Here is a 21,054-nt window from a genome sequence, read left to right on the forward strand (position 1 = left end):
ACACATACACAACACATACACATACACAACACATACACAACACACACTTACACACAACACACACACACACAAAACACACAACACACACACACACACACACACACAACACACACACAACACACACACAGTGCACACACACACACATACACAACACATACACATACACAACACATACACAACACACACTTACACACAACACACACACACACAAAACACACAACACACACACACACACACACAACACACACACAACACACACACAGTGCACACACACACACACATACACAACACATACACATACACAACACATACACAACACACACTTACACACAACACACACACACACACACACAAAACACACAACACACACACACACAACACACAACACACACACACACACACACACACACACACACACACACACACACACACAGAGTAAACACCGCTGCGTCACTTTAATGCGCATCAGCAGCGCGGCGACGCCCATAGCAACCCGCTCACATCCTCCTCCTACTCCTCTTCCTCCTCCTCCTCTTCCTCCTCCTCCCTGTTTTTCTCCCAGCAGCTGCTGACGTCTGACTCTCATCCCTCCACATTTCCGCGACCTGCGCGAGCCGCATCCTGTCTTCCTCCGAACACTGCGCTCTTTTCATTCATCCACAGCGCCATGAACATTTCCGCCGCATCTGCACAAGGTAATAAAATCCACCCGTTTATTCTAAATATCCTCCTTCCTCATCTTTCTTTTTACCCCTCCTTTATATCCCTCCTTCATCCTCCTAATCATCAAACAGGGCTCCCGCCATCACTGTGTTCCCCCCCCCCCGACATCATCATCCCTTCTTTCTTTATCATCTTTATTTAATTTTAGAAAGAGGGAACTATGGGGTTTTGTATTTGTGCTTGTTTTTGTGTGTGTTGTCGTGTGTGTGTGTGTGTGTGTGTGTGTGTGTGTGTGTGTGTGTGTGTGTGTATTTTCTTGCATATGGCGGCTCGCGCTGCAGAGATGTCACCCATCTCTTTCTCTCTCTCTCTCTCTCTCTCTCTCTCTAATCTCTCTTCAAGCTTCGTTCAATCATGTCTTGAATTTCATGTTATACTGTTTACCGACTGCCTACACGACGATCTCATTCGCTCATTTATCTGCTTTTTTTTCTACTCTTTTTTATTCCCACAAATTCCGACTATAATAATAAACATTTATTATAAGAAGCTGCAGCGTCTGTGTGCGGCACTGGACTGAACCATTATCGCCTCCGACAGGGGTGCGCTGTTTTCCTTTAACTGTAATATTCCGCTCTTCTAGTGGGTTTGAGTTCGTTTATACATTGCTTTATTATTGAAGATCGTCTTTGTAAGAACCAGAAGATTGTGATTTGCTTATTGAGCAGGATCTGAGGTTGCTTTTTTGTCGTCGTCCCCTATTCCGTGGTGGTTCATGACCACAGGCTGTATAGATGAGGAGGTATAAATGAGCGGTTTGGCCCAAAAATAGTGTCACAGAGAGAAGCTGCAGATGGAATGAGTGTTATCAGGCTTTTTGTATATCATCATCATCATCATCATCATCATCATCATCATCATCATCATCATCATCACATTGCTCAACATTTTTGCTTTTATTTGTTTTTGGTTTTTTTACCCAGTTTGAACACTGAAATTAGACAAAAATAAAAATATTCTTGTGAAGCATCATGAGATACTAAACCATGAATATCTGGTCATTAAAACATTACTCCAGGACAATTAATGACACACAATTAGTCGCCTGAATTGACTCATAGGCATCATTATAATAATTAAACTCAATTTAAAACAGGAAAAATCTTAGTTTTTTTTCTGATCCTAATAACAATACATTTTTTTTCTCATATGATCTGGACATCATGTCTGGGTATCAAGTGCTATTTCTATTAAATCTTATCTACTGGTGGGTCATTTGCACAATGGCGAAAATGTGGAATTTGTGCACGTTCTCACGCTCTTTCGACATCCTTTAAGACGCATCAGTAAATTTGTTTTATTTTTTCCTCGCAAAGGAAAGAACTGCACAAGGTTCTGGTGTTATTATTGTGATGACTGCTATAAAAACGATGATTGCAGTGATTTAGCCTGCTGAGATGACAGTAATCACACATCAGCACAAGACCAAAATAGAAATCCAGTGTCTCTGTAAATACAGGAAATAAGCACTTGTGAGCAAAACTTTACATATCAAACATATCTCCAAAAGATTCATAAACCATGGATCAGATTTATTTTTAAAAATATATTTTTGTGCCCCGGCCATTTGGGTGTGTGAATATTATATTATAATCCATAATTAATAATCGTGTCATATTTATAGACATTTTCCCCTGAATTTTAATGATGACCTGGTAGAAACTCTTCTAGTTGGTTGGGAAGTTCTACCCTAAACGATCAACGATCAGCTCCTCTCCTGATTCTCCAGCTCTTGTGTGTGTGTGTGTGTGTGAACTTGTGACGGCTTCCTGATCTTGCCATGAGAACGATTTCAGTACCTTCTTCTTTTCCCGAGCCTGTCTTTCTTCTCTCTCTTGCAAAACATGCAACAGAAATCCAATATATAAAATCCTATGACCTGAAAATGCTAGAAAACCTTACAGTTTAACCTCTGACAGTTAGGAAGCACTGACACTGGAGACTCCTTCTGATCTCCTTACAGAAATCGTGCAATGATTATACTATAATATGTGATATGAATAACGTGTGGTTCTTTCTTAAAGATAATTGGCACCTGACATGCTGTTGTCTCTTCCCAGCTTTGAATCAACACCTCACAGTGCTTATATATGTTCAGTGAGACACAACTGAGACACAACTGAGACACACTGATCACTCGGGGTGCTAACTCAGCACTAGGTTTTGTGACCCAATATATACATTTTAGTATTAACGACCAAAATCCGGATTTTACACCTGTTTTCATGGGCGGATGTAGAAAATTGTTTACGGGGTGGCAAAGGGGGTGAATTGAGCATCCTTGCATGGTTCTTGCGGATTCAAGGAATGATATTTATATCCATTGTGTATTGTGATTGACTTCACCTGAACCTGATATCTGGATTGAAAGATATAAATTAAATGAGATGGGAAGGTATATTTAACCTGTAAACCTGTAGTGAATTATTTATTATTTACAGTTTTGTTTGTTTTTGTCGTCACATTGACACTAACAAGAAACTGATCAAATTTATATGTTATACAGTAGAATAGCAATATTTTTTTTAGGGTGACAGTTGCCACCCCATGCCACCCTGGTAGATCCGCCCCTGTTACATAACGCTTTCTCTGTCTCTTTACTTTAGCCACACCCCATTTTCACAGTCCCGAGTCCAGCTGAAAGAAAGGCCACGCCTCCCTCGTCTGGACTGACCTGGCTGATCAGGGAACTGGCAGCGACGCCCACCCTGCCCTCTCGATGAGGGACAAAGCCACCCAGGTAGGCTGTAATGTATCCTCTCTCTCTCTCTCTCTCTCTCTCTCTCTCTCTCATGTTAACTCTGCATTCTTAATTCCTACATATTCTTCTCCACCTCTCTCTCCTCTCTGCAGACCCCCAGGGCCTGGGTAGATGAGCGCAGGAGGGGCTCCCACAAGCGCTCTGCGTCCTGCGGCAGCACCGACCAGCTAAAGGAGGTAAAGCAATAAACGGTTCTTCCAGGCTTTGTGATTCTGCATTAATCACTGCAGTCAGACTTTTATATATAATCATATATATGCATGTCTAATCTAAATATTTAATATTGAAATACTGTATTTTAACTCTGGACTGTGAACCGTAATACAGTATATTTACACATCAAATGGCTAAAGGAACCTGTGGAAGTGCGTCTGAACATGTAAATATCATAGAAACGAAGGGAAATTATATATAATGTACTAAGAATAAATTACACAATGAATGGAAATGACATTCCACAGAGTGTCTCCGGCCTTCCATCTAAATGTTAATGCCATTTCAATATATATATATATATATACATATATATCTCAATAAAAAAGATATAACAGTGAAGAAAAATGAAAAAATGCAATGCAACACGAACATGTAGTTTCACTCCCACTGTTTCTGTATATTAAGAAGTGAATATTATTGTAAAGCTGTAAAAGTTATAAAAGAAATTGATTTTACGCATTTCATCCTTCCCCAGATTGCGAAACTGCGGCAGCAGCTGCAGCGCAGCAAACGCAGCAGTCGCCATCGACGCGATAAGGAGCGCAAATCGCCCTTCAACGGCAACCATGCGATTATCCAAACACAGGTCCGTGTGTGTGTGTGTGCGTATGTTAGAATGGATGTTAACTACGCCCACACGTACAGTGGTTTCGCCGTCATTCATTGCTCTTATTCTTACTATGAATATTCTTAGCATTGTTATTATTACTACAGGTTTTATTCAATACTTTCTCGCACAAGTATTTATAATATTACTGTTACCGATATTATTCCGACTGACTACTACAATATAAAGTTATTACTATTATTTTTCCCCTTACTGCTTTTTAATACTGTTACTGTAAACAATATTTTTAATACTACTGTGTTTATACAATTACAACTTTCAGTAAAACAGCAGTTATTAATGTGCAAAATGTATCTAGAATTGTTTTTTTTTCAAGCATTCATTTTTAGAAAGACACAAAAAGCTGCATTATAAAAGACGTGAGGGCGAATACCAGTCGTTTCATGGCTGAAGTAGGTGAAACATCTTTCTAGTATTCCGATGACTCACTTTCACGAGGACTCGTCCTAGTTTCACGTCTCTCATCCTAGTGTTCACTTTGGAGCGACGTCTCTCACAGGATGCGAGGATTAAATTGTGTCATCACGTCCGAAGCCGTTAGCGCCGAGAGCGACCGAGAGCGAGACGTTGGAAATTAATCAAATGAATCAAATGAATAATTTCTTTCTCGCTCCACACAGTCTCAGATGCCCAAAACCATCCTGATCCCCATCCCCATCTCCAAATCTACTCCTCCTCGCTTCCGCAACAGCATCGAGGGCCTCAACCAGGAGATCGAACGCATCATCATACGAGACACGCCGGAACGTGATGAGGTCATCATTGTGAGTCACGGACAGTAACATACATTGATGCCTTACGTGGAGTTATGAGGACGCTTTGGTTATTGTAATGTAAATGAACAAAAGCAATAGAGGTGTGTGTGTGTGTGTGTGTGTGTGTGTGTGTGTTCTAGCCACAGGACGTTCCCGACGGGCACCGTGCTCCACCGCCCCTCCCCCGACGCAGCAGCAGTACACGCAGCATCGACACCCAGACACCATCGGGTAGAAGCCTCGGTGGCAACCGTAGCAACAGCAGCAGCCGGGCGGACTCGGTGTCCCCGTCGTACCTCAGCATCCTGAACGACGCAATAGGAAACAGTCCCCTTAACAACGACGACACACTCAACGAGAGCAGAGAACGAGGTTTCACACACACACACACAGACACACACACACACACACACACACACACACTCGATAACGTGAACACCTCTCATTCTCTTTCAAGACAGAGGACTTCTTCTCATGTTGTCCCCCTGTCCCCTGTGTATATGTAGACCTGGGACTGTACTCACCCCTGCCCAAATACGCGTCCTCTCCCAAACCTAACAACAGCTACATGTTCAAGCGCGAGCCTCCTGAGGGCTGCGAGAGGGTCAAGGTCTTCGAGGAGAACCAGTGAGTAATAATTCCAGACTTGTTAAATGTAGGAGGTACGTTTTACTATAAAGCACATTAATAACATTAATATACTGTAAGTAATAAAAGTACTGTAGTGTTCCTAATATTAGATGTAGTAAAAGTAGCGTTAATAATATCAGTAGTATGAAGTAAAAGGAGTAATAGTTTGAGCAGTTGAAGTATTTAAAACAGAAGAAGTTGGTAGTAATAATGCGTAATATCACTAGTAATAATTATACCACAGTGTAACAGTTACATTTGTAGTAATAATAGCAAAAATATTCATAGTAATAAGACTGGCAGCAGTAACAGTAGTAGAAGTAATAAGAGCAGTGGTTAGTGGTACCGTAATTTCCGGACTATTAAGCCCACCCAAATATAAGCCGCACCCACTGAATTGTACAAATATTTTTATTTTAAACATAAATAAGCCGCACCTGTCTATAAGCCGCACCTGTCTATAAGCCGCACCTGTCTATAAGCCGCATGTCTACACTGAAACTAATGAACTTTACACAGGCTTTAATGAAAGACAGTGTCTGTTACACGGCTTGTATCTAAACAGTAGCCTACCAAGAAAGTCATTGTTCACCGTCTTCCTCCTTCCTTTCACAAATATTTCTCTCGTTTATCTTTTGGCATCGTCGTGCGTTTAAAAATCACCATCGGTGAAGATTTTCTCCCGATGCCGTGCAGCTCAGAACACAGGTGAAGTGTGTTTTCATGCCCGGTTGTTTTCAGCGTGACAAATGATTCACATTTCCTGTAGACAGTCCGAGTGAGCGGCAGGTCAAACGTCAGAGGAACATCATCCATATTTATGATGTGGTGCAGCCCGATTCAGTGGGAGCGCATCTGATTTAATATAAAGAGTTTCATTGGTTCACCTGAACCCGTACTGCAATTTCATTGGTCTAATGTTATGGGGCTCAGTTTTTTTGGCTTGAAGTTTGTGAAACCGGGAAAAACCCAGGAGAACCCATAAATTAGCCGCTTCGTTGTTTAAGTTGCGGCGTTCAAAGCGTGGGGAAAAAAGTAGCGGCTTATAGTCCGAAAAATACGGCAATAACATGAGTAATTACTTCTCTGTTGATCTTCCATGAGCAGATGATGTCGTTTCAAATGAGCAGATGATGTCTTTGTTTTATATGACTTCATAATAATTTGCTGTAGAAGTTAAAGAGTCCTGTGTGTTTGTCGAGGCCCAGGCCTCTGCAGGAGATTCCTCCATACCTGTGCCCAGACAGGAACAAGGTGAACTTCATTCCCAAGAGCGGCTCGGCCTTTTGCCTCGTCAGCATCCTGAAGCCGCTGCTGCCCACACAGGAGCTGAGTTTCCGCGGCGGCGTGAGCTACTGCAGCCTGTCTCCCTCCCTCGTCCCTCTCAGCGGGGTCGGCGTCCGCAGCCTGTCTCCGTCCCTCGGCCCCGTCCTCACACGAGGACGCCAGTCCCCCTGTCTCCCACGCCATCTGGAAGAACCTGAGGGTTAAAAGCGTAGATCTCCATCCGTCTCCACGCATCGTTACGAAAAACAGACGTTTTGCTCAAAAATCTCAAAGCTGTAACCGCATCAGGGCTCGACTTCTGATCCAAACGATCCAAATCACTCGCTGAAACTTGAATGTCGTCGAAGATCGTCGAGGTGATGCTACTGTGTCCTTCCTGTACCGTCAGCCAGGGATACGGACGAGGCTGTGAAGTCTTTGACGTGTACATCTGTAAAGTGTGTGTGTGTGTTTTGTTTTTATTTTTGTTGTTATTTTTTTCTGGTTTTTCTTCGCAGTTGACCATCAAAGCCTTTGGAAAGCCACGTTTCCGTCTACATACTGCATCACTATTTGAACTTTTTTTTGGAAGAACATGGGACTAAAATTGTGTGTGTGTGTGTGTGTGTGTGTGTGTGTGTGTGTGTGTGTGTGTGTTATAAGTAGTTACCATGCAAAAAGAAAAAATGTAGCTAATAGCAGGGACGGACAAAAAAAAAAAAAAAAAAAAAACGAATCCCGTGCCTGATACTCACCGTGATCTGTAGCAGCGTGATCTGAAACCCAGCTCTGACCGTACCTCTCCAGGGGTCTCATTTATTCATTTATTTATTTACGAATTTCTGAATTTGTAAACAAAAAAACCCTAGCGTTTAGAAAATCGTCGCATCGACTCGAGGAAACATGCCCCGCCCCTAATTTACCATATATGGTAAACAACTTCCTTTATTTACTTTACATTTACAGCATTTGGCCAACGTCCCTTTTCCGGAGCGCGACTTACAATTGTATAAAGCTAAACAGCTAAGGGCCTTGCTCAGGGGCCCAGGCAGCTTGGTGGGGCTGGGATTTAAACTCATGCCCTTCTGATGCATCATTCTGAAGTCCAACGCCTTTATCAAGCAGACTGCAGATGACATAAAAATACAATTCAAATAAAACCTATTCGGACTTATATTTTATCTCTTACGCCGACCAAACCAAGATACATTCGGAGGAAATTCTGAAGCACACAATCTCCACATTCCATCAGGTGATGTTGCAGCAGAGGTTTGTTCAAGATTTCAAGAGAAGATAAGATCTGTATTAATGCTGAAGGAATTTCTGCTTCAGAGTGCAAGAAAAAAATTTATATAAAAAAAAATTTAATAATCTATTTAATATTCTATATATACAAATGTATTCAAAAATACACACGGTGCTAAAGAACCAAGTGCATAACATTCACAGCTAAACCTGGAAAGAAGTCACGATTTTACAAGTTTACAGCTGCTATAGTGTAAGTGATAACCGGAGCAGCTTCTTTTCCACACTAAAACTGATTATTAAACGATTAGGAACAGTAACCGCGGCGACCTGCTGTGGAATAAAGACATAAAAATAATAAATGAGACCCCCGGTTCATGATTTACTCCACCATATAAACACAGAACCGTGTGCTTTATATACGAAGTGCAGGTGAAACAGGAGGATCTGGTGCTATGTTTATTATACTGTTATATATTTCTTGGGGCGTGACGAGAGAAAGAGAGAGAAATTGATTGGATACAATACTAGAAACTCAGTAGAGGAGAAAAAAACCAACATTTCCATACAAATGTTTGGCTCAAACCTCCTATTAATAATAAGCAATGTGTGGAAGATCACCTGGAGGAGTTACTTCACTCATTCTTGTCTTCAGTTAGAGATAAAAACCTGTAGAAATTTAGTACATCATAAACAACATACAACGATTCTAGATATATACAGCGACAGAGCACGCATTATAAAAACACAACCAAACAGGATTCCTTTTTTCTTTAAGATGTAAATAGTAAAAAGTCTCAGAAATTTCCTGACGGATAGAAGAATGCTTTCAACCCAGAAGATGCACTATATGGACAAAAGTTTGTGGACATCTGAGTATAAGATGTGCTTCTTTTTGATCATCTCATTGCTGTTATATGCTTCACTCTTCTTGGAAGATGTTCCACTAGATTTTGGGGAGATTCATTCTTCCACAAGGGTGTTAGTCAGGTGAGGTCTCAGGTGAGGTGAGGAGGCGTCGGGTGAAGACAGCATGAAACGTTCATCCTGAAGATCTTCAGAGCTCCATTGCATTCCACTCAAGATCTTCCACTAAATCCAACCCATGTAAAGCTTCATGGAGCTGGCTTTGTGCACAAGGACCCTGTCATGCAGGAACAGGTTTGGGTCTCCTAGTTTAAGTGAGGGGAAAATTTCACGCTACCAAATGCATCCAAAGACGTCCTACACAATGGAAGAACCAGGTACGGCTGATGCGTCCCAATACTTTTGCCCGTATAGTGTATGTAAGATTTGTCTGAGATGAACGTGAACATGTTGGATGGAAACTGCACTGGCGCAACCCGAATACAACGGTAATAAAGTGACTTCTTACCGAGAGACTTTATGCGAAGAACCATCTCTGGAGGCTTCCTCAGAGGAACCGTAGCATCTTTATACTGTAAATGAATTCATGCATCATATACTGTGAAGCTCATCTTTCTTCCTTTCTTACTTTAGTTAGAGACGAATAAAAAAAAATGTGTAATGCCTTAAAAAAATATATATTTCAACGAATCGATTTCAAAGTGGCTGTTTTTAACACTCAAACCAGCCAAATGGTGTGTCTAGCAATGTGTGTGTGTGTGTGTGTGTGTGTGTGTGTGTGTGTGTGTGTGTGTGAGAGAGAGAGAGAGAGAGAGAGAGAGAGAATCGTTCTGGGGATTTTAAGGTACGTCGTAAAACGCCTTCCATCAGGAAAATTACTTCCTGAAAATTTGTAACAAAAAAAAATGATAAAAAAAAAAAGAAATAAAGAAAAAAAAATGTTATTAATCAAAACATCTGGAACAATCCAGTTAAATACAATAATTTTATTTAATTATATCGTCTGGTCGGTCGTCACATGACGAGTACAGTCATTGTAAAGATCTCATCTGTCCATCATCACATTGTAAATCGTTACATGATTATGTTGATTGCATAAAATAAACGGAGTCAAACCCAGGCGTGATTGGTGCAGCCTACATTCTTCATTTACGAAGTTTTTAAACACGACGAATTGTAGGCGATGTACAAATATATATTCTTAAATATCAGAAAGACACGTGGAATGTAAATCGGTTTACTGGTTTTGCATACGTTCATGAAACAAAGGCGGAGAACTTTCACCTATAGGGGCCGATTACGGGTGCCAATACTTTTGCAAATGTTAACCGCTGAACTTGAAATGCAGAAATGAAGGATTTATATAAATCACTCACGATGGGGTGGAGCTAAGAGCTTATTTAGCTGTGGGCAACATCTGAAAGAATAGTGCAAAAGTTTGTGCCCCCATCACACAATCTACATTCTGCACATAAAAAGTTGCTATCTGCCCTCTCCTGCATACACGAGCCCACGGAGACATCCGATTGGTCGATATGGACTGACATCACTCATAACTCCTGACGGGTAATCAAACACTTTTCTGCCGGACACATGTTCCATCCTGTGCGGACGTGAGAACGTCTCTCGCGCTCCAAAAGATGTTAGATTAGTGTTTTAGGAATATTTTTAGGAATAATTAGAGGATATAAAGTCATTAGTGACAAAATGCATCGACTTTTAAAGGGCAGATGGAAACTTAATGGAGGAAAAGAAAAAATAGTTTTTGGTCATAAAGCAATAATGATGGTGTGATCAGGGGACACAGATTTTTGCAATCCACGCTGGTGGTGGTGGTAAAATACTAAATTTGGATAATCACACAAAATTCAACACACACACGCTTTATACAGCAGGTAACCGCTTAAACCCCTTACAGAAGGTCATTGGAATATAAAGAGTTCATAAATAGAAAAAAAAAAAAAAATCTAATTTCCAAAGCAGATAAATGTGCAACAAACAAACATGTAATTATACATATAAATTTATGTCTCATACTTTTATATAGTTAAAGCCATAACCAAGGATTTTCTGGGCAAAATAAAATTATAAAATACACATACTTTATATATATTTCTTTCTTTCTTTCTTTCTTTCTTTCTTTCTTTCTTTCTTTCTTTCTTCCTTTCTTTCTTTCTTTCTTCCTTTCTTTCTTTCCACCAATGCTAAAGGTTTACTTTATTAATCAAAAATCCCAGATTGTAGCTTTAATGAACATTTTGAGTCGTTTCAGCGTTCAGACAGACAGATGGACACGACAGAAACGTCTGTAAAAGAATCTACAGCTGATTTAAAGTACACGTTTCGGATCCGGTAAACGTTTCTGGTGCACGTTCCGACGTGTGATTATTTACAAACAGGTGAAACTTTCCAGTGTAGAACGCAGTCTCCATCAACCTTCGTCTTCCTTAATGGTTCTTCATCTTCAACCTTCATTATTTATATATATATATAAAAAAAGAAGAGACACAGAGACACAGAGACACACACACACACACACACGTTCCAGATCCTTCCTTGGCTCAGTGGGTCTCAAGCACAAAGAATCTCCAGTTCTGGGTTTGATTTTCTTCTTTACAGTAACCATGGAAACCAATCCTAATTAAATAAAAACACTGAATAATTATGAAAATGAAAAATCTAAAAATCCATTTAAGTTTTTATCCATTTGTAGTTACATTTACAATAAAAACAAATTAGCGTCTGTTTCCATGGAAAGACCATCCACACACACACACACACACACACACACACACACACACACACACACACACACACACACACACACACACCTCAGGCATTAAGCAGATCTTCGTCACTTCGTCCGATAGCGTCAGGGTTGGAAAGCGGGTCCAGGTCGGCGAAAAGGTTGAACCAGGCCGACATGTCCCGAGCTCCACCACCTTGAGGCGCTGCAGACCATAATATTAATACATTTATTACAAATTACATATTTAAAAAAAACATATATTCCTACCCAGAAGCGTTCGTACCTTTATCCGACATCCTGGGGTTGTTCTGTGCAGCCGGGACCTGACCAGCAGTGGGCGTGGCTGGAAGGGGAGGGGTTTGAAACATGGGAGGAGTCATCCATCCTGAAAAAACAAAAACCACACGAGTCAACAACAGCAGGGTTAATTAAAAAATGTGAGAAATAAAAAAATTTCGTAAAAAAAAACCAACATTTCTGTAAAATTTGCATCGTTCATATTAAATAAAATTTTTTGCTTAATATTAACAAATATTCTAACATCTCAATTAGCCGACATTTAATAATTTGTATTTATTTTATTAGTAAATAAGTAACATAATTACAAAAGTTCATTTCTATCGTTTTGTCCCTTGAGAAGATTATACTGGTTGCTAAAATGTGAGGGGTGTACTTACTTTTGTGAGATACTTTATATACTTAAAATTCACATCATATAAAATATATATAATAAATTATATTTAAATACTACACACATATGCACACACTGCCATCTAGTGGTGGAATTATAACTATAAGAATTTGTATCACGATGCATCACCTTTTTTTTTTTTTTTTTTTTACATTTTTGCATTAGAATATCAGATTTATTTATATATAATTATCAGTAGAGGTGCGGTACTTTTATTATTTATAAAGCAACCAATTTGTTTATTTGTGACCAATATTTGATGTTCGGAAAACTGGTTTGATTTCATCTTTTTTTTCACTACAAAGACGTGTTTGTGAAAGGGGCCATGCACTAGAAGTCAGCAGGCGCTTGAGTAAACTGATTTGCTGTCTGTTTGAACCGAAGAAATAAAAATATCTGCATCATATAGAAATGCAGAACATCATATTCTTTCCATTGCATTGTAATAGTGCTGAATTGTATCGCACCGGTATATATTTCTACCACCACTAGATGGCAGTGTGTGCACACACGCTTATGTGTGTGCGAGTGTGTGTGTTAGAAGTCTAACCGGTAGTGCTGATCCCGTGGTCGAGGAGCTGTGATGGCAGGAAGCCGGTGGGACTCGGAGGCTGTGATGGAGAGCGAGTCACAGTGTTACTCGCAGGAGCAGCAGCACCGTCTGTGGAACAGGGAACACTCACGGGGGCCTCGAAGCAGCCGAAAGCGTCCTGCCACGCTTTACTGAACTCATCTGTTCCGCTGGAGGCTCCGGGGCTCAGCAGATCCTGCAGGAAAGACAGATCGCCTCGTTCTCCCTCTTCCTCCTCGAGGCCAGAGTACGGCACGAGACCCGAGAGCAAATCACTGTTGACTGGAGCAGGAGAAACACAGAGCTGTTTAAGAGACTGTATTCCTGGAAACGTGGTTTAAAAAAAAGCAGGCATGAATCGAAGAAAAAATAAAAAGTGGATCAAGAACATGGAAAACGATCTAAATCAGGAAATCCATCGTCTGGAAGTTTTTAAAGTTTGGACAAGAGGAAAAAGAGTCAGCGTGAGAAAATCTCCGGTTGAGCTCTGAAGAAGAAAGCAATAAAATACCAAGCAGAAATGAAATAAATGTACTGTATACATACTATTCCGTGCAGAAAGACAGGTTTTGAAGGTGGAGAGGGAATAAAAAGGTATAAGACGTGTCTGAGGGGGAAAAAGGAAGAAGCTGGCTGTGAGTTTATACCCTTCTCATGCAGCGGTATAGTTACAAAGGACTCTGTGTTTTGCCTCTGAGACTCATCTCGCTGGGGATCAGGGGGCAGCGCGGCCTCCGGGTGGCTCTGAGGCCGTGGTGTAGGTAGAGTTGGGATCATGGCATGCATCGGGGAGGGGTCAGGGGTCATGAGTAGGAGGTCATCGTCCATGCTGATTGTGCTGATGGGGCCTGAGAGCGCAAATAAAGCTGTGGTGCAAATCGGGGGGGGGGGGGGGGGGGATAGGGGGTGTGTGAAACATGCCAAAAACTATAATCACACAAAACCTAGTTGAGTAAAAAGTACGAAATTTGACTGAAATGTAGTGAAGTTACAGTAAAAGTCTCCCTAAATGGAAACACTTCAAAGTAAAGTACAGACACGTTTTATATACAATAACGAGTTAGATTCACGTCTGACTCTTACCCGAGTCTAGACTTGCAGCTTCGAACGCAGACGTTCCAGTTTTCTCCTCTTCCAGTGACACGAGTCTGTAAAAAACAATGAATTAATTAAAAACAACCGATGGTTTGGTACTGAGAGACATATAAGTGACTATGTAATGAATAAACACGTTCAAATAAATAAACACGTACATAAACGGTCGTCTGAGTTATGAGTAAGCAACTGGCGAACGACATACGTTGTTTAAATGGGGTTCTGTGAAATATTATTATTGATTCTACTGCGCCGAGGTCAAAACAACTGAGTGTGTACTTGCTCACTTGTCTGCATTCGTTTGTTTTCCCTTGTCCTTCTTATCCTCGAGAGATGAGGAGTCCAAAAGGTGTTCCAGTGGATCCCGTAACTCCTGCAACACACATTAACGATGCTCATCGCCGTCACGGATACACAATGAATTTTCCCTCATTGCTTCACATGTGACACAAAATGCACCTTCAGGGTGGTGAAATTGTACGGCACGTATCCCTGAAAGGCTTCGTGGATGCCGGACATGATGTTTGCCGTCTTCTCCCAGAACTGCAGGAGAGTAGTCTGAAAAAAAAAAAAAGAGAGGAAAAAAAGGTGGTCACGCCCACGCGCTTGCGAGAACGGTCTATTAATAAAATATTCGTTTCGGGGAAAAAGAAAAAGTGTGAAATATGGATGGAGAGCGGGCAGAAAGAGTAAATTAATCGGTGTATGATTTGATGAATAAACCAGAGAATGAGCAAAATACCTGGTAAGTGCAGAGGGAATGAGAGAGCAGGTTGCAACGGCTCGCTCCCAGCATGTCCACTTTCTGACACACGTCGTTCTTCAGCTTATCGAATTGCATCTTTGTGCCCCTCACCTGTGCCTGCACCTACACACACACACACACACACACACACACACACACACACACACACACACACACACACACACAAACACAAACACACACACACGGTCCATTACAGGACTTAAGAGGGGGCAATTACTTGTGCACAAAACCTTTTATGGATATTACAATTAAAAGAGGTCCAAGTACAATTACACTACAATAACTCGATGAAAGAAACAGCTAAAGATATAGCACAGGACTATGGTAATTATGTCATAAAATATAATGGCCAATCACATTTCAGTATGCAAATCAAGGTCAGGCATTATCAAAAAAGAGGGAGGGGCATTTAGTTTACCCAACTGAAGTGTAATTATTAATCAGCATCAAAGTTTAAATAATTCCTGCATCAACAAAGACACGACTTTGTGCATCAGCGTTTCTCGACCCAGACAAAGCTCAGTCTGACCCACTGAATGTGTGTGTGTGTGTGTGTGTGTGTGTGTGTGTGTGTGTGTGTGTGTGTGTGTGTGTGTGTGTGTGTGACTGCAGGATTCAGTTACTTAGTCCTTTGTACACCGACTGGCTCAGGAGGAAATCAGAGACCATAAGCGAGGAAAAGCCGTCCCTCTCAAACCACTAGGACTTCTGTACTACCAGAGACACCGAACACCACCCGGCTTTCTCCTTCTGTTTACGCCCTCTCACTCACACACTGTTACTTCTGGATGGATTTGGACTGTAATTAATATCAAAAGTCTACTATAACGACTCGCTAATTGATAAAACTATGATTAATGGACATTCGGTGCCACCCAGGTGAGGACGAGGTTCCAGTTTGAGTCTCTAAAGGTTTCTTCCTCATACCATCTCAGGGAGTTTTTCCTTCACCACAGCCGCCATTGACGCTCGACTAAAATTTCTTTTCCGTTTTGAGGACATTGCTTTCAAAAATTTCCTTTAATCTCTCTGAAAGAATGCTGACCTTGCGGAACTTCTCCAGCTGTTTGTAGGTGTCGGGGTCCAGCTCCTGGGAGACGTCCTTCATCCATAGCAGAGCGCCGCGGTACTCCGTCCTGGACTTCTCCATGCGGCTCATGGTCAGCAGCGTGTCGGCGATGGCCCTCCTCCGAAACGTCTCCATCTCCTGCTCCATCCGCTGCAGAGGGGCACAAAGAGCCAACCTGCACCCAGAAGATGGAGCGGGGTATCAAACGTCACATGGTCATATTTAGAACAGTGTGTGTGTGTGTGTGTGTGTGTATATGTGTGCGCACACCTCTGTTTGGCAGAGGTACACAGGGCCTTGCTGGTGGCATTCATCATGCTTCCTGCTTTAGTTTTGTCATGTTCTGCCTGGAAGCGCAGGAACAGTCCCAGCTCGTTCTCCTCCTGGGACAGGCCTGCAAACGTCAAGGAACAGACACGTGACAGCATAATAACACATACTTATATATGACTTCTGTTATAAAACGTGACCATATAAAACTGTTTTTTTCTGTAAAAGCCACATCATTTTTTTTTTTAATGGTGGTCTGTGCCCAAAAAATGGCATGTGACGGAGTGACGCATTTTTGTGATCCGCCTCTAGAGGCCGCTCTCGTAACGACAGTGGACCGGAAGCCGGAAAAACTATCGGAATAGGTTTTTGCCAATAGTTCCAGCAATCAACTATGCTGCCTTGAGCTTCATTAATAACTAAGGAAAATGTTAGTTAGTAGAAGCCGAAGTCTGGGGTCTCCCGGTTATAAACCCGTGTGGTGCTCTTGTGCAAAAGACGTGTGAAATATAAAGAGGAGTGAGTTTGTGTGTAGTTTTCACTCACGTGTGATTCTTTGCTGATATTTCTCGATGACTTTCAAAAGCTCTGTACAGGTGGACTGTATCGAACGAAAAAACTGGAAATGACAAAAAACAGACATTAAGTCTCTCTCTCACACACACACACACACACACACACACACACACACACACACACACACACACACACACACACACCTTAACCCATATTTAAACAAAATGACACAATTGTATTTATGCGACAGATGCGTTAGCCTCCGCCTTTTTAATGATAAATTTGCTGTTAAACGCTGAACACGTCCTCGATGCGTCCAAAACATACAACACACACTTCACTCATGGGTGTTGTTCTAATCAGCATTACAGAAAACAGGGGCGGTGCTCACACACTGCTGCTGTACAAACACCAGACACACACACCTTTTACAAAACCCTGAGTAAAAAAAAAAAAAAAAAAGTCTTGATAGTTCTAAGAAAGTGAATGAACTGGTCTGGGATTTTTATTACTACTATCTGTTGTGATCTCTCAGATACACACACACACACACACACACACACACACACACACACACACGGCCTTGTTATCTCTTATTTCACAAACTGTTGGGATTGCGTGTGTCCTGTTGTCATGGCATCGAGTCGTTTTGAGTCTGCTTCGTTAATGGAGTTTTCTGTGTGTGTGTGTGTGTGTGTGTGTGTGTGTGTGTATGTGTGTGTGTGTATGTGTGTTCGCCTCATGTCAAGATGAAACCTGAGTCTCGCTATAAATGAGTCATGAAGGTTGGCGAGGCTCTTAAAAATAGACAATATGTTCCCTGGAAGCACAAATTGTGAAGCTACAATACCTGGACCATACGCATGCACATGCACACGCACACACACACACACACACACACACACACACACACACACACACAAGGTCACACCAACACTGCCTGGGGTTTTCATGTTACTCATTAACTCTCTCTTTGGATTTTCACAAACACAACACAGATGCTCACATGCACTGCGTCCAATAAGCTTTGCTTCTGACTGCTAAAACCGGAGACTCCTTCCAAAAGCCAAAATCATAACCATATGTTTCCATGGAAACGAGACCGGTGACTGAACTCTCAACTCTTTCTGATCAATCAAAGTCCAGCATTCTGAACAAATCACTTTAACTTGTGTTCTGATTCTGAAGACTGTATCCTCAATAGAAATGCATGACTATATGAATATGCATGATTATGCAAATTGGGTACATCCCCTTGAGTCTAGATGATGTCCAATAATTTATAAAATGGTGAAAGGACGTGTGTAAATATAGCATTACCATAACAACGTTAACCAATTTGTTGGAGGTGTGGCTAAATCATCATCATCAATAATGATCAGGTGACATCGCAAACTGGGAGCATAGCCCCGCCCCTAAACATCTTATATATGAAAAAAAAATCTGCTCCTAAAATTTAAGCACGTTACGAAGCCGTATAATCAGAATCGACATGGACGATAAGACAATATGGCCACTGATTGTCCTCGTCACAGATGCTATAGAAACAGGAAATCAATCTGACCTGTAGAGCAGGAGAGAGAGAGAGAGAGAGAGAGAGAGAGAGAGAGAGAGAGAGAGAGGGAGATAACACTGTTTACTCTCCTCCATCTCTTTCCCTTATTTCTCTTCGTTCTCTGTATCTGTCTCTCTCCTCCGCCTCTCTCAAACACACACACCCCCCACATCCAGAACACACACACACCATGTTGTGTTACACCAGATAAGATAAATTCATTAACTAGCACCCCGAGCTGAAAGTGTGCTGTACAGATGTAAATTATGGTTGCCTGGCAACCACAATAAAAAAAAAAATAATGATGATAAAAAATGTTCAAAAAATTTTTAAAAAATCGCAATACGTTTTTCTGATACATCACTGATGCGAAGTCTTAATTTAACAAATACTTTAGTTCCAAAAATAATACTTTCCAAACGGTCTTTCAACAAAACTACGTACCTCCAGCTTCGCGTCCAGATCGGCGTCCGACGCCACCACGTGCTCGTCCTCCTTCTTCCCGGTCGCCTTGATCAGAACCTGCTTCGTCTTCCAGAATTTCTTCTGCATGCGGGCCATGACGGACCGATCCTCTCCCAGAATCGGAGCCGAGATCCTGAAAATTCAGAAAGATCGTTCGGTTTAAGAAATCGTCATCAAATCCAAAAACCAGGTTGTTCGATCTGGGAAGCAGGAAACAGGAAGTGAGAAGCGTAACCTACCCATAGCCATCCATAGTGTTCCGATGGGCTTCTCGGTCCTGCAAAGAAATCACTGATAAAACGTGCTGCAGAAATCCTGCTTCTGATTGGTCCTAATGTGTTGATGCACCTAACAACTTATCGTTAACGTAACTATTAACAGACAAAAAATACAATTAACAGCACCAGTTGCACAGCTCCAGATGTTTTGTTTTGATCACACTGTCTTATGGAGGTCGGTGCTCCCTGTGACCGTGTGCGCAGCCTTGTGCTGCCACCTGCTGGCGTGTTAGAGAACTAGTCTTGAAACTTTTTGATACCACCTTGTATCAAATGAGTGATTACTCAATGACTGATTCTGTCGGATTGTGAGGTGATTAGTGATTATTACACTTACCTGCATTTAAACAGCAAATTATATTTATAAAATTAAACATTTTACAAGCTTTCAATGAGAATTAATGAGTAAAAAATGACGACAATGTAAAAAAACAGTAACAGCTGCTAACTTGGATGAGCCTTAACATGCATATTCTATGTGACATTACATTTACACTGACAAAAAAACAATTAATAAATAAATTTACTACAAATAAATTAAATTAAAATTAGTTAAATTAAGTGTGTGTGTGATATTTACCTCAGAAGGCCTCACATAAAGACCTGGCCTCTCCACCACCAGGACACCTGTCTCACTCGGGCTGTGAGAGAAATTAGACAAATACTAAACATTTCTTCTGCATTTGCTTTTCTCTGGTTTAAAAATAAACGCCTAGAAGGATAAATTGTAATATTTCATATTTATATTTTCCAAATAAATGCACTAAATCACCGCGAAACCGTAGCAAACTACAACCGTATCCCAAATCGCTTCCACTTCACTAGGTTAGTGCACTACATAGTGCGCATGCGCCATTATTCCCATCCCTAGATAGCGCGCCTATGAAGGAAGAACGGCTCCGATTTGGGATTGAACCCGATCAGATCATCACATCACTATATATCCCTTGAACAGTTTTCTTGGGTTTCACGTCAGAGAAATGAAAGTTGTTGCGTTTTGTTTTGTCTGATTAATTTAATGCGCTGTTTCTTTTAGAATGAATCGTTCAGGTAGTAAAATATGGGAAAGGAAATCGAGAAGATCCTTCAAGGAGCGATTTAAAGACGCAACATCCCCCAAAACGCACGCTTTAAATGTCGAAAATGAATCCAAACGAAACGTCTAATTCAATGAAATGTCTTACTCGTGTTATTTCCCCTCTTCCCCACGCTGTTTCTCATGGAAAATGCGCCATTGGGAGCGACCTGCTCAGCCTGTGCTGTTTCCCCTCACCGCCGCTGACGTTGGCTAACAACCAGCAGGATACGAGGGGGGGAGGCGACTGCGCATGCGCAAGGGGCGCCATTTTCCTTCGAGCTCAATAACCGAGGCAGCGATACGATAAATTTTTTCCGATCTGATCCAAGTACGTACTGTTAAATCCAGCGTCAAATAATCGATGCCAATACCGATACATTTTTGAAAGCCGTAATTATTTATAATAAATAGACTGGACTCCTTTGCATCATTTAATTAAAAACGGTATCACACGGACAAACTACATTCCTTTTCCTTCACTTTTTTTTCGCACGTGAGCCTGTTTCTTCTAGATTAATCGATAGTTTCTACCATAAACGAAGGCACAGAGAAATAAGAAATAGTTCCTTTTCCTGTTAAATATATAATACACTCATACAATATACGTCTCTATACAACAGCAGTACATGAAATATCCATATTTTATGATCTATATAGAATAATGACAATTATTTTTAGAGATACAACAAAACACTGGAATAACAAAATATGCATTTTTCCAATCTGGAAAAGTATTTTTACATGTAAAGTGCCGATAATTCTGTTGACTGTATCGTAATATACTCACTTCAACGCACAGACCTTCAACATAGCCATGTTTGGTTCCTAAAAGAACATTTCTTTGATGTTTTAGAGAGGTT

The 21,054-nt window shown here is 41.1% G+C and overlaps 2 protein-coding genes across 11 annotated transcripts; one reads left to right on the forward strand and one right to left on the reverse strand.

The window, feature by feature from the left end:
- The first annotated feature begins 464 nt into the window (after nucleotides 1-464).
- Nucleotides 465-9,765, forward strand: fam117ba (family with sequence similarity 117 member Ba). 2 transcript variants are annotated; one of them, XM_083525878.1, is made up of 8 exons: nucleotides 465-695; nucleotides 3,330-3,463; nucleotides 3,577-3,660; nucleotides 4,176-4,286; nucleotides 4,949-5,092; nucleotides 5,224-5,455; nucleotides 5,590-5,710; nucleotides 6,916-9,765. In XM_083525878.1, the coding sequence occupies exons 2-8, from the start codon at nucleotides 3,443-3,445 to the stop codon at nucleotides 7,202-7,204; spliced, it is 1,002 nt and encodes a 333-aa protein (XP_083382004.1). In that variant the 5' UTR covers nucleotides 465-695; nucleotides 3,330-3,442; the 3' UTR covers nucleotides 7,205-9,765. The 2 variants fall into 2 exon arrangements, with proteins under 2 accessions (XP_083382004.1, XP_083382005.1); XM_083525879.1 differs by having other exon boundaries at nucleotides 547-695; nucleotides 6,922-9,765.
- Nucleotides 9,766-10,958: 1,193 nt separating this feature from the next.
- ical1 (islet cell autoantigen 1-like) lies at nucleotides 10,959-20,456 on the reverse strand. Of its 9 annotated transcripts, XR_014530850.1 has the most exons (17): nucleotides 20,301-20,456; nucleotides 19,697-19,757; nucleotides 19,078-19,115; nucleotides 18,818-18,971; nucleotides 16,849-16,921; nucleotides 16,303-16,426; nucleotides 16,009-16,207; nucleotides 14,940-15,065; nucleotides 14,657-14,755; nucleotides 14,485-14,570; nucleotides 14,186-14,250; nucleotides 13,750-13,968; nucleotides 13,082-13,384; nucleotides 12,124-12,225; nucleotides 11,923-12,042; nucleotides 11,308-11,560; nucleotides 10,959-11,254 (listed from the first exon to the last, which is right to left on the reverse strand). XR_014530850.1 is itself a non-coding variant. In XM_083525577.1 (16 exons), the coding sequence occupies exons 3-15, from the start codon at nucleotides 19,089-19,091 to the stop codon at nucleotides 11,924-11,926; spliced, it is 1,683 nt and encodes a 560-aa protein (XP_083381703.1). In that variant the 5' UTR covers nucleotides 19,092-19,115; nucleotides 19,697-19,757; nucleotides 20,301-20,456; the 3' UTR covers nucleotides 11,276-11,560; nucleotide 11,923. The 9 variants fall into 9 exon arrangements, 8 of the variants coding, with proteins under 8 accessions (XP_083381703.1, XP_083381704.1, XP_083381706.1 ...); XM_083525577.1 differs by lacking the exon at nucleotides 10,959-11,254 and having other exon boundaries at nucleotides 11,276-11,560; XM_083525578.1 differs by lacking the exon at nucleotides 10,959-11,254 and having other exon boundaries at nucleotides 11,276-11,728.
- Nucleotides 20,457-21,054: the final 598 nt, after the last annotated feature.

This window comes from Silurus aristotelis (assembly GCF_946808225.1).
Source record: "Silurus aristotelis genome assembly, chromosome: 2".
Lineage (NCBI taxonomy): Eukaryota > Metazoa > Chordata > Actinopteri > Siluriformes > Siluridae > Silurus > Silurus aristotelis.

What these genes read in the sequence shown, in the direction of transcription:
- fam117ba (XM_083525878.1), top strand. Translation starts at nt 3,443, where the DNA reads ATGAGGGACAAAGCCACCCAG. An exon ending in GCACCGACCAGCTAAAGGAG is followed by an intron (nt 3,661 to 4,175) that starts GTAAAGCAATAA and finishes ATCCTTCCCCAG; the next exon opens with ATTGCGAAACTGCGGCAGCA. An exon ending in AAGGTCTTCGAGGAGAACCA is followed by an intron (nt 5,711 to 6,915) that starts GTGAGTAATAAT and finishes GTGTTTGTCGAG; the next exon opens with GCCCAGGCCTCTGCAGGAGA.
- ical1 (XM_083525577.1), bottom strand. An exon ending in ACAATTTCACCACCCTGAAG is followed by an intron (nt 14,571 to 14,656) that starts GTGCATTTTGTG and finishes TGTGTGTTGCAG; the next exon opens with GAGTTACGGGATCCACTGGA. An exon ending in TATACCGCTGCATGAGAAGG is followed by an intron (nt 13,385 to 13,749) that starts GTATAAACTCAC and finishes CTCCTGCTCCAG; the next exon opens with TCAACAGTGATTTGCTCTCG.